Source organism: Corvus moneduloides, chromosome Z (genome assembly GCF_009650955.1).
Source record: "Corvus moneduloides isolate bCorMon1 chromosome Z, bCorMon1.pri, whole genome shotgun sequence".
NCBI lineage: Eukaryota > Metazoa > Chordata > Aves > Passeriformes > Corvidae > Corvus > Corvus moneduloides.
Genome location: NC_045511.1, coordinates 67,545,754 through 67,558,639, shown reverse-complemented (window position 1 = coordinate 67,558,639; position 12,886 = coordinate 67,545,754). Strand labels below are relative to the sequence as shown.

Genomic DNA, 12,886 nt, shown 5'->3' with positions numbered 1-12,886 from the left:
AGCATGGCTTCAGTGCTTGTTTTGAGTATGCAATATACTTTCTTAAAACAGTCATGTCATTTCTGTGTACAGGCTGCACAAGTTATTAATGGAACTTCACTGACAGACCAACATGAATTACTAGAGTATTCAGAAGACTGTGACTTAAGTTTTTAGCCTTTCTGATGAACCTTAGAAAGAAAAGGGATTTCCAGATGCTTTCTGAAGTCAATGGATATGTTTTTAATGGTATAGGTTATTGGCTTGTTTGAACAGTTAGATGATGATATGACGTTAGAAGAGGATTTCTTGGTCACTTGGAGGCTATCTGAGCCACTTAGTGTTTGTAATATAAGGCTTTAAATAAAATAAGGCTTACCCTAATTTTTGTTAGACTCCTATGTATTTCATTTTCTATAACTGTCATGTCAAACCACAGAATTATGTTTAATTGTGCTAGTGTTACAGCATCATTCAGTCACATCTGAAAATGAGTCTCCATCTCTTTTTCTATGTGTGATATAGGCTACCTCTATTTTTGGGTTCTATTTACTGTGTCAGACTCCAAAAGTCTTACTTGTTTCATTCAGCTGTAACAGATATTCCTTTAATAATTCACAGTTTTAAATGTAAATCGTTAGAGAACTAGTGTAAGTAAAGCATTTAAAACACAATGTCGCAAGCCAACAGTTAACACATGACTGTAGCAGTCCTGATGACATTTAAGGTGTTTTAACAAGTTCATTGTACTAGTAGTATACAAACTTTTCAGGGCTGTATTTTTGTCTTTGCTTACCTGCAGCAATCAGAACAAGACTGGGTGAGCATTCCACGTTGGAGAAGTGACCATGCATAGAGCACTCCATGCTGGAACGAAGGATCTACAGTCTTTTTATGGCCCAAGTTCTAGGCTTTGTATACTGAAGTGGAGAAGTGGTACAACACCATGAGGCTGAATATTTAACAATAGCTCTCTCCTGCTATCTTTCTTGCTGAATCAGTGTGTAATTATAAATACATGTATTGATAACATGTATATGGCTCTATTTTTATTTGCTTGCTTTAAAAGAAGAGTGCATACAACTTTGAATCACCAACATGGGCTACTGTGTTAATTTTGAACAAGTTGTAGAATTTCATTGTCAACCATCCCAAGATACTTGTGCAGTTTTTGTGCATGTGTGAAAAGCACAAGAGACAAATGCACATATAGCATACTGTATGTGCTTTATATGCACAAAAATCTGTGTGGTATTTTGGGGGTGTGAGAGGACTGGCTTCAGTAAAACCTAGGTAACTTGTTGGTAGGTTTTGTTTTGCTTTGTATAATCACAGTTCATTGCTGCTGGTTTCTATAATGAACCATCTTGTTACATAAAATGCCAGTTAATAACTGAGGGCTGTCAATATCCTTATGACTTTGCCTTTTCTATTGTCTTACTCTTATGACGATCTTTAGTTCTGAAGGAGTAAGAGTGTGAAAAGCTTTATTTTTTCCAGATATCTTTATATTTCTATTGTATTTTTTAGTTATGTAATATGTGCTGCAGAATTTTTGTTATTAAACATGATCCAGAAATATATAGAAAGATTCTGTAAGAGAGGGCAAGAGACTGCCTAAAACCTGGCAGACGCCTGTCCACACTATATGTGGACTGCTTTCTTGCATGATATCCGGGGCTTTCCCAAAGCTGTGAGAAGGTACACTATAATATTTATTGAAGTAATTTGGATTGCATCAAACAACATTCCCAGACTAGATTGAGGATGAGTACATTATTTTCAGATCCTGCATGTGTTTTCCTCATCTCAATCAAGCTGTGCTGTGAGGTTCATATAGGAAATTATTTGCCTCTTGATCAAAAACCCATCAGAGCTATAAGAATGCGTAGTTCTTACTGGAAAGTTCCCTTTAGCTGCTGTGAAGATTTAAATATCAGATGTTTGCCTATCTTTGATTCTGGAGATACTTGTTAGGAGAGGACTGTGTTGGGCTAGTACTGACTGTGAGGTCTTTTATCCATGTCCTGTAGCTGGAAACTCTTCAGAGACTGCTCGGTGTTTCACTAAACCGCGTATCTTGAGGAAAAAAGTTTCAGATATATTTTCTTCAAAAGAAAGCTGAAAGTCAAATTTATTTTATATAGTGTGCTAGGTGCCTGAAAAGAGATATAATACAGTAACTTAGTGAAGATTTGGTAAATGATTCAATGTGATCTGCACAGTGTTGAAAAACTTCTCTCTTCATCTCTGTAGAGATGAAACCGTACCTAACACATGATTACACACGCATGCAGATTTCATACTCTGTAACTCTTCCCTTTTTATTTGCCTTTCTCTAATGGTGTGCATGGAATATGCCTTATTACAGAGTTATTCTGTTCATTTGAATATGTAGAAAAGTGCCTACATGGTAATATTAGTAAGGCAAATAAGATGAAAATTTGTACATGTTTACTATATCACCAGTGAGCATTTTATATACCAACGTTAGAAAACAAAATCTTATACCTCAAATGTACTTCATCTTTTTACAATCAACCAAGCAGTGGTACATTCCACCATAGCCACTGATGGGAACTTAAAAAAAAAAAGTCCAAAATATAAAGAGTTTAAGTCCTTATTTGCCATTTCTGGTAATTGTTGGAACGCGGGCAAGTTTATTAATTTAATAGGATAGCTTTATTTTACAAAGGTATGGAAAGTTTACAAAGCAGTATATAAACTTATATCATTAGTTGCATTTGCACTAAATGTGATGTACTTTTGCGATTTATTCTGTAAATAAAATGACACTACAAATACTATTTGTAAAGAATATGTTTTACTTTTAGATAAAGGCATTGGTACTTCACTGTAGCTAGCCCTGCCCAATCAGATTTGTAAGAGGCTTTTTAAAGACTATGGAAGGAGTTACATGACTGAAAAATCATTATTAATGGACCTCTCAAAAAATAATTTCGAAAGGCAGTAGGCCTCTCAGATTGTCCTTGTGTGAGTAGCCATTAGATCTTTTCTTCTGGAAGGGATGTTGCTTTTATGGTTTTATACAATTTACCCTGTCTCTTGAGCCCATCCCTCTTGTCAGTCACTGCCACGTCTGAGTGGTCTGAGTTCATTTCTTCCTGTTAACAGATCAAGAGTGTTTATGCAGCTGTGGTGGTCTTTGCAGAAAGAGCTTCTGACTCTAGAATGGTTGTTTTGTAAGCTGAACCAATTGAAAAGGGAGAAAATACAGCAATCTTCTCCATCAGATATTGTTCTCTAGATATCTGCATCTGTTCAGAGAATTTGGATGTTGCCAAACTAGTTCTGAAGCACGTGACTTGGTAGAACTTGTACTGGGAATGAAGATGAGATGGTCGTTGTTATTCTGTCTGAGAACCTGAAAATCTTTGAAAAATTTATCTGTGAAAAATGTGATGCACTTTGAAAAAACTTACCTTTTACTTAATTGGGCTGAGCTGGCTTATCTGAAGTTGTGCAGATTCTCTTTAATCAGATTGTCCACCTGTATTTTTGTCAAGTTGTACAGATAACGCTGTATTTGAATTGCCACTGTTCATTTACAGACTTAAAACATGAATCATATTTTTGAGTACCTTGAGTGTGTAGAGTTGTAACTGTTCTATAATAGCTTTATGATCCTAATGATAAGTTTTAAAAATTAAAAGAAGTTGGCTCTTACATGTTACAATCACAAATTTAAAACCAGTATTTAAAAGTTAAAAATATTAAAATTATGAAGAAAAATCTTGGCTTTTTGTTATTTTTGACTTTCCAGTGTTTGGAGAAACTTACTTAAAATATTTTACCTTTTAACCAACTTTTAAATAATGAATAAAGTTATATACAATATTCTAGTGCATGAAAAACATTTAACAGGAAAGCAGTTTACTTGTGTTACTGAGGTTACTGGGATGAAAACCTGAATGCCACATTAGTTTATACATTGAGAAGTTCATTTTGTGAGAACAGTCAGAGGGGTGTTAATGTGTAGTTATGACTTACAGTGTAGTCATAATACAGAGCACTTACAGAGTGTGCCAGCTCTTCATTTGTACAGAATTAACAAGATTCTGGGAACTTCCATGGGAAGAACAGCGATCCGGGACGGAGATGTGCCAAAGGGTAAACTTGTGGCCTTTTCAAAGTAAGAATAATTTTTAGTAACTAGGATGAGCTTCTGTGAGCAAGTTTCTTAATAGTAGAAACAGGTGGTGCCTAATGGATCAATAATAATCCTACCTTTATTTGTTTCACAGTGATTTTTACTTCTTTATATAGCAATCAGTAAAGCTTACATGCAAGACTGGAGTAACAGCCTGAAATAAGAGAAGGCATTACTTGCACAGAAACAAAACTTACCTGAAGCTCAGCTGTATCAGACATCATGTAATATAGTGCAAAAAATAGTGAGTCCTGAGGTAACCCCCAATCTTGAAGAATGCAGCTATTTTACCTGGCAATAAGTCACCCAAAAAAAAAAAAAAAAAAAAAAAAGGTCACATTTCATATTCCTGGTCCCATAACTTACGTGCGTAGTTTAAAAACTACATACTTTCCAGTCAGGAGAGGCTGAGCATTTCTGTGTAACTACAATGTAATTTGACCGTAGATGATGAATGATAATTAGGGTTATGCCATGCAATTTAGTAGTGTATTACTAATGCTAATCACCTTTAGTCTCCACCTTTTATAGGCTAAGTTTTATAGGAGGAGAAAAATACATTTTGTTACACAAAGGGACACACTTTGAGCATTAGCTACCTGAAAATGTCCTCAGCTGTAGCCCTTGATGCAGTAAGCTCTTCTCTCTGCACACCTGCCTCTTCTATGCATTGACTATAGCCAGAATAAGGAAGCCTGGTACTGTGGATTGCTGCAGTTTTCAAGGTTTAACCTAATTCTCCTTTAAAAGAACATTTTTAAAATTATTATTATTTATTAATTGTGGATCGATCAATAGTCAGACCTATTGTCATCCACAGGACTTCCTAAACTTTTATGTGCCAAGAGACAAGCCACAGATTGTACAGGTCTATGGCAAGGGATTCCTAACCAGTGCTAAGAGTGGCAAAATACAACAGCCCTAAGGATTCCCACCTACTGGGGTAGGACTGCAAGCCAACCATGGAGCAACCTGGCACATGCAGGTCCTAGGAAGTTATGCCCTGTATGTAAAGGAATTCCAGCTTGGAGGCCCAGGATAGAGAGCGAGTATGAACAGAATTGTAGGTGTGTTTGTACCCTCCAGAAAGTACTTGTAGTCTAGGTAATGAGCAGTCACGCTGGTGACGCCTCACTGCTGCCCTGCGGGAAATCACTGCTCTGTCTTCAGCCTAAGGGTACTCAAGTACCACCCAAGTAGTCGAGTGTTCCCCACGCCCCACACTAGAGCCTGCGGCAGTGGGCTGTTAGCGCTGATCCAGTTGAAAATGTAGCTGATTGAAGGTTTTTCTGGGAGTGGCCCCTGCCTTTCATTGTTACATAAAGCACTTGGGGTGCTGAAGGGTTTCTGACGGAGGTTGGCACATTTGAGCAGTGGGTAAAATGGTTGTCCCCGGTAGAGAACCTGAGAAATTTAAATGAACTCCTTTATCTTTCCCGACCTTTTTTTGACTGAACTGTATCTGAAAACTCAAACTTAATTCAAATAACACTGAATTATCACTGCAATACTAGGGTAACTAACCATCCTACTATCAAGAGAGGTTCTAAACAAAATCATCAGTAATTCAACTAGCAGCTGCTAATTTTTTGCAATAAATTTTAAACGAAAACTTGTGAATTAATTTTTTAATAAAAAGGACTTAACACTTCAATATGGCTGTCAGCTGTGAGAAATCCAGTAATAAAAAGTACCTTGTAATTTACTTTCTTATTAAGACTGCCCTAACCAATTCCAGTGAAAATAATGGAACACTGTTAAAAGCTGTGACAACCACTTGCAAATGTTAATATTACCAGATGTTCTTCCACTTCTAACTTTGGTTACATCAGAAGCTACTGACAAGTAGCTCTTCCTGTCACATAAGCTATGGTGAAGAGGTGTACAGTTAGTTGCTCTTTTATACAGCAATTTCTGTTTCTGCTTGTGTTAAACAGCATCTCCTGCATTAAAGGGTATTCGTCTATTACTGAAAAGAGACATTTTGGATGACTAGGTAGGATATACAAATGGTGCTCTAAAGAAACTAAAAGATAGCAATGGGGTGTGGGTACACACAGGGATGAATTCCAGTAAGTCTGACATTTTTAGATGTTTAGAATGTTAGACAATAGGCTTTTTAAGGTATCTTCCCCGTAAGAGAAGGAAAATTATCAATATTAACATTTACTGATATTTTGAACAGTGCTAATTTAAAGTGTTCACTTTTGTTTATATCCACAAGTGAAGGGAAAAAACACTCAGTAATTTCAACTATCAAAACTGATATATAGTACTTTATTCCCCTCTCTTTGTTTTGATTTGCCCTCAAAAAGCTTTTCAGAAAAACATCCTTTTCTGAAACACACCACCAGTGCCTTAATCGCCCACATTTTCAATCACATTAGTCTTTTGGGGTCAATTTTCTCCAGGTGCACTAGAGGCTTCAGCTGCTCAGCAAAGTTCCTCATGTCATCAGAAACAATGTCCTGCCCTGCTGGTGCGACCACGTTGAGCTCCACCAAGTAGGAGAGGGAGAGTGGCTCAATGCTCTCCGTGTTTCCTGGCATCAGGATGCGGAAGATCTTGTACACCACTATCTTCATGATGCCCTTGCGGAACACGTGCCCTTTGGCCACGAACTCGTGGTCCATACGGAAGCCCATCTCCACCAGGAAGTCCGTCAGGTTGTCGGACGTGGCGATGTCCACGCAGTTGCGCACCAGCGCGTGGCGGTTCTTGTCGCCTATTTCGGGCTGTCCCAGATAGCGCAGGTGCCAGGGCATCCCGTTCTTGTCCATGGAGCGCCGGGCGCGTAGCACGAAGGGGCTGGCCTGCTGCCCCTTCAGCAGGAACACCATCTCGTGGTCCAGGAAGGTCTCGGGCTCCATGTTGTCGCACAGCCCGCGCAGGCGGTGCAGGAGGCTCTCCAGGCTCTGGTCCAGCACGCTCCCTGCGGAGACAGCGCCACGGTCATCGCCTACCCTCCCGGCCGAGCTGGGCTCCCTCCGCAGTGCGCCCGCCCCAGCGCCCCCCAGCCCGCCCGTGCGCTCGCCCCGCGCCGCCTACCCTCCCCCCGTCCCCGCGGCTGCCCGCGCTGCTCGGCCCCGCGGCTGCCCACCTTGGAGCAGGTACTCCATCATGTTGATGGTGCCGCCCGTCACGGGCATCATGGTCACCGGCGGCGCCTCCATCGTGCGCTCCCGCACCGGCTCCGCGGCCTCGGCGGCGGCGGCGGCGGCGGCGGCGGAGCGGGGGAGGAGACGGCGGGCGGCGGGCAAAGCTGCGGCAGCGCCCCCTGGCGGCTCGGCGGGGCCGGTGCGGCGCTGAGGGCGGCGCTGGAGCGCGGCCTGGGGACGCCCCGCCCCACACGCCCTGGGCGCGTTTCGGAGGCGGAGCACAGGCCCTGAAGGGAGGAAACGCCGCTTTTTCCGCCTGCGCTCGGCGTGGTGGAGAACTTCCTTACATTGAGGGTGGCCCCTGGACCAGGCTGCCGGGGGAGGTTGTGGCGTGTCCCTCTCTGGAGCCATTCCAACCCCCCCCGGGTATGTTCCTGTGTCACCTGCTCTGGGTGACTGCCTTAGCAGGGGCGTTGGACTGGATGACCTCCAGAAGTCCCTTGTAACCCTAAGGATTCTGTGATTCTGTATTTCTGTCTTTTATTCTAGTTTGCTCAAAGCAAGGAGTCGGGAGGTAACCCATGAAAGGTTGGCTCTGTGGTCATCAAACCCCTACACTATTTATACCTTTTAACAAGCAAAGGCATCAGCATTTGTTGGCTGTAAGTTGTATAACTTTTTTACTAATTAGTACTCAAACCCCTATTTGCTAGTTGTATCTCTTGCTTCTCCGAGAAGGTTCTGCAGGGTTCTTCCCTTCTTTTGAATGAGACAGTGGTCATGGTCATCCACTGCTGGAATTACCTTCCCTCAGCTACTGCCCAGTCCTGCTGACTTCACTTCTGGTGGCTCTCATCCAGAGAGCTCATTCATGTTGGGATTGTTTTCTCTTTTCCCCAAAATAAAGGATGAGCCAAGCATGTGACATCAGCAGTGCAGTTGCTTAGACATAACTGTTCAGCTACAGCAAAGTTCGATTCAAATCTTGAGGAGCTCAAATCTTGAGGGGCCCACATCTCGAGGGGCTCACTAGTAGCCTCACCCCAGTGCAGGGGGCACAGTGGAGGGGAGTGGGAGGCCAGTGGGCAGGACCAGCCATCAGGGGTCATCCTGGCTGCCCCCACAACCCTCCACAGGGAGAAGTGGTACATGCAATTAATTCTGTGTAAAATCTCCATAGGAAATGTTCCAATCTGTCTCTGACAGCAACAGCAAGGGGGCCAAGGCTCTGGGGCGTTGTGGGTTGGGCTTCAGCTCCTGCAGCAGCTGGGGTTAAAAATTGTTATCAGGGATGCAACAGGCATGATCCATTGGTTTGGAAAGGCAGAAATCTCATCTGGGCATGGCAGGGTGCACACCATTTCTAGGCAGAAAACCTCTGTTTTCAAAAAGTAGTGGAAATGCCCAGTATGCATCAGCTGAATTTGCTCCTGTCAATCCCCAAAAGAGAGTTATAAATTTGACCTTTCTTTTAGCACTTTTTTGTGTAACAAACCTTTGTGCCACTCAGACAGTGAACAGTATGTCTGTCTTTCCTTTATCAGTATCTACGCAGCAGTGGTGTCCCCTGCCTGCCCCCCCAAAAATTACATGAATACTGGTACAAACCAAAGACCTGCAAAGAAGAAATGGCATAATCGTGCTCTCCCAGGGAAGTAATGGTTTGTATCACCCGTGATGTATCAGAGGTAGTTTGGAGTACTGCCAAGCAGGGGTGACCTGAGGGGTGCAGTGCAGTCCATGGGGGGAATATGTGTATTTACATAGGAGGGAACCATGCCCCAGGGATCTGGCACACTGGACACACATTGCACATACTCCCCAGATTGCAGATAAGATGCCTGTGTTGAAATAAAGCAAGAAATTAGTCAACAAAAGGTTTGAGTAATGGTTTAAAAGCCTTCCTAAGCTTCAAGAAGCAAAAAAAAGGTTTTCTCTTATATACAGATCAGCTTTAGTTAGTGTGGTCATCATACAGTTTGCATGGAAAACTTGATATTGAGAAAGATACCTAGGAAAAGTAAAAATGAGTGAAAAATCATTTTAGCATTTCAAAAGGGGTAATTTCTGAGGTTCACTTCTCTCTGTGGTGATACAAATTGCCTCTTCTGTCTAGCTGATGTACATGATAGTGTTACTACAAATGCCTAAAAAAACCTAAGAGTATGCAATTTTCTGTCTTGAAGTACAAATTCTTTCAAATTCCACAGCTGAAGCTACCCTGAGTTGTTTTGCTCCACAGTCTGAGAAGCTATGCAATAGTGCAATCCAGAAAAGAAATGTTGTCCCAAAGTGGTCATCCCCCTGTAGTTCTGGAAAAAAAGTAGGTGAGCAAATGTGGCTTTGCCCCACAACCACAGCATCTCCAAGTACCCTCACCAGCAGTGTAAAAGACACCATAGTTCTGCAGCTGCTGAGCTGCTTGTCACTGTGGGCTTGGAAGCTCTGTGGTGCACCTACATACCTTAAAGATATCCTACAGAACCTTTTTCTGCAGCTGTTGAAGATAAGATGCAGCAGACACCGACAACAGATGGTCAGACAGATGGAGGGGGTGAAGAGAAACAGAGAAATGAGGGGTAAACATGTTATTCCCAACCACCTAACTATGTTCTGTTCAACTGCCTTGGAAACCCATCTCACTCACCTGTCTGTGTCAGGGAAATGGGATGCCCATGTGGGACCATGCCTTTATGTCAGCTCTCTGTCACGTGCCAAGTGCTCAGACCAGAGCTCTGCAGGGAAACCTTAGGTGAAATGAGTGATCCAGCCATGATCACATTGAAATAATACCAGCAGAAGGGAGGGTCAGCTAGATGTAAACAGGATGTAAGGGTTTTTTCTTCCCTTTTACTAAAACTCAGAATTTTTTCTCACTCATGTCACAGGCTTGAGGTCCAAATCCAATTTTGTTACATATATCAATCAAAAATGCTTTCAGATTAAGCATACAGCACTCTACATTCACTTGTGGTAAATTAACAGCAAAAAGTCTTCCACCCCACAAATCTCTGTATGAGCTTCTTGAAATTAATGCAAAGAATCACGGAATCATTTAGGCTGGAAAACACCTCAAAGTCATAAAGTTAAACCTATGACTGAACAACACCTTGTCAATTAGACTATGGCAGTGAGTGCTGCATCCATTTTTTCCTTAAACACCTCTGTTGATGATGACTCTACAACCTTTCTGGGCAGCCCATTCCATTGCTTGACAACCCTTCCAGTGAAGAAATTCTTCCCAATGTCCACCCTGAATCTCCCCAGGTGCAGCTTGAGGCCATTTCCTCTTTTCCTGTCAGTTGTCGCCAGTGGGAAGAGACCAGTCTGTAGCTTTCTACAAACTCCTTTCAGGCGATTATAGAGAGTGATAAGGTCTCTCCTGAGCCTGTGGACTAACTTTAAAGCACTTATTTAAGATGCAAGTGGTTAACAAATTCAAACCTGAATTTCACTTGGGGTCTCATGGGACTAATAGCTCATACAGCATGAGTAAGTACATTTTAAAGGGGCTCACAAACTTCTTTCAACTTCTTTCCCCAGGAATTAAAAGGGCAAAAGCTCCTGAAACGTCAGTGTTTTTAACTTGCTCTGCTTTGGCAGACTTGCAACTTTCAAAAAGTCCCATTTGTCAACGACATTTTCTGGGGTTTAGAGGGCAGGCATGGTGAAGTACCTTAATTAGTATATGAAGTCATTACTTTGTATTCCACTCTTTGCTAGCCTTTTGGAAGAGGAGAATTTTTACTGAATGAAATAACTAGAATTATGGTGGGATAGCCTTGGCGAAGAGTGACGTGCTCACCACGTATTCAGCTTAGAGAGAGAAATAGAATGAGAAAGCTCATGGGTCAAGAGAAAGACAGGAAGATTGCTGCCTGGTTTTTGTCATGGCAGAAGATTCTTGCCACGTGGAAAATCAGATTGTTGCTGGTTTAAAATGATGGGAAATTAATGGGAGACAGAAGGACAAACACTAGCACAGCTTTCTTGCCCCTTTTCCCGAGCTCAGCTTCATTCCTTCCCTGTAGGCTACTCTACCTAGAATCGTAAAATCATTAAGGTTGGACAAGACCTCAAACCTCATCAAGTCCAGTGGTTAACCTAACACTTCCAGGTCCACCACTGAACCACATCCCTGGTGCCACATCTGCACCTTCTGTAACATTTCTGGGGTCAGTGATACCACCACTTGCCAGGGCAGTCTGTTTCAGTGCTTGTCTTCCCTTTCAGCGAAGAACTTTTTCCTCATATCCAGTGTAGCCCTTCCCTGCTGCAAGTAGAGACCATTTCCCCTTCTCCTTGTGCTTGTTACCTGGGAGAAAAGAGCAGCCCCACCTGGCTGCAGCCTCCTTTCAGGCAGCTGTAGAGAGTGAGAAGGTCCCCCCTGAGCATCCTTTACTCCAGACTAGACACCCTCAGCTGCTCCTCACAGGACTTGGGCTCCAGACCCTTCATCAGCACTGTTGCTCTTTTCTGAACTCACTCCGGTACCTCAATGTCTTTCTTGTAGTGGGGGACAATTACTCCTCTCAGTTATGTAATGGGCAATTTATATAATGAATTCTTTACATAATTTTGAAAAGTTGTTGAGAGAATTTCAAGGTTGGAATTACTCATTAAGTGATCTTCTGTGTTAACAGGTAACTCAGGGGCTGCGTTTTATGTCAATAGTTGAGGAACCATCATAAATAAAGGGACTATATTAAGTTACAGTGCAGACAGAGAAAACCATAATATACATCAGGTAATTGATGATTTATTATCAGCCTCAGTAATGCGCATTATAATATATTCCTCCCCACCTCACAAAACAGGAACAGTTTCCAAGTGAGATATTTCAGTGAGCTGGCCAGCCTGGTGGCTTCCAGACTTGGCCCTGTTCCTAAGCTTGTATCACCAAAGCAAAAACTAAAGTTGCATGTGGATTTCTATGCTATGTGCCTGTGTTACCTGGATTTTAAATGCAAAATGTAGGGTGCATTGTTAAATATTAAAAGAAACTGCTGTGAGGAATTTATTTGGAATTTTCAACTCTTCAGACTTACTTACTCAGGAACAATTTTCATATGGGAAAACCAAGATTATCCTGCAAAAAATACAATTCTGTTTATCCAGAAACTCTGCCAAAAGTGGTATCACTCTGTGCACCTGATAACCTACCCGTTTTTTTCAATAATGAAGCATATTTTAGAGCCAGTATTCCCAAAAGTTGAACTAATTTTAACTTCTAGTGTTGTTAAACCAGACCTGCTCACACAGAGCTATGCCAGCTCTCACATAGAAAAGATGGGGAGTGAGATGGGCTGCTCTGTGTACCATTACAGTTGTACGTGGCTTGCTTCAAGCACCTTTTTAAAAACGTTTTTACCCTTGGCTGCATCGTTATACTTGTGCATAAACCCATGCATTGGGTGGGTGTGGGCTGTGGGTAAAACACTGGTGGGGCACTCAGTGCTAGGCAAAAGAAAGTAGCAACACTGCCCAGTTGTTTTGAGAGTGAGGGAATGTTTTTAGGGCAGCTTTATGCAGTGACTGCTTCCATGGAAGACCACGTGTCTGAGAATGTGGATTGAGGATAACGCAGCCTATGGCATACACATACTGTAGTATTCTCCTCCATTTGCTTTTGGAGCCC

General features: G+C 42.2%; 2 protein-coding genes and 1 long non-coding RNA gene across 7 annotated transcripts in view; 2 read left to right on the top strand and 1 right to left on the bottom strand.

Moving 5' to 3' along the window:
• Positions 1-3,726, top strand: part of CERT1 (ceramide transporter 1) — an 80,937-nt gene extending 77,211 nt beyond the window's left edge. For all 5 annotated transcript variants that reach the window (XM_032097487.1, XM_032097488.1, XM_032097491.1 and 2 more), the window contains one exon: positions 782-3,726. The gene's annotated coding sequence lies outside the window, so the exon portion shown is untranslated. The remainder of the gene's footprint in view (positions 1-781) is intronic.
• A 2,037-nt stretch (positions 3,727-5,763) lies between these two features.
• On the bottom strand, positions 5,764-7,393 carry MED18 (mediator complex subunit 18). The gene is made up of 2 exons (XM_032097492.1): positions 7,251-7,393; positions 5,764-7,082 (listed from the first exon to the last, which is right to left on the bottom strand). The coding sequence occupies exons 1-2, from the start codon at positions 7,321-7,323 to the stop codon at positions 6,529-6,531; spliced, it is 627 nt and encodes a 208-aa protein (XP_031953383.1). The 5' UTR covers positions 7,324-7,393; the 3' UTR covers positions 5,764-6,528.
• An 89-nt stretch (positions 7,394-7,482) lies between these two features.
• The window catches only part of LOC116437610, a 9,012-nt gene continuing 3,608 nt past the window's right edge, over positions 7,483-12,886 (top strand). The window contains exons 1-2 of the long non-coding RNA XR_004237382.1: positions 7,483-7,674; positions 7,798-7,910. This is a non-coding gene — a long non-coding RNA (uncharacterized LOC116437610). The remainder of the gene's footprint in view (positions 7,675-7,797; positions 7,911-12,886) is intronic.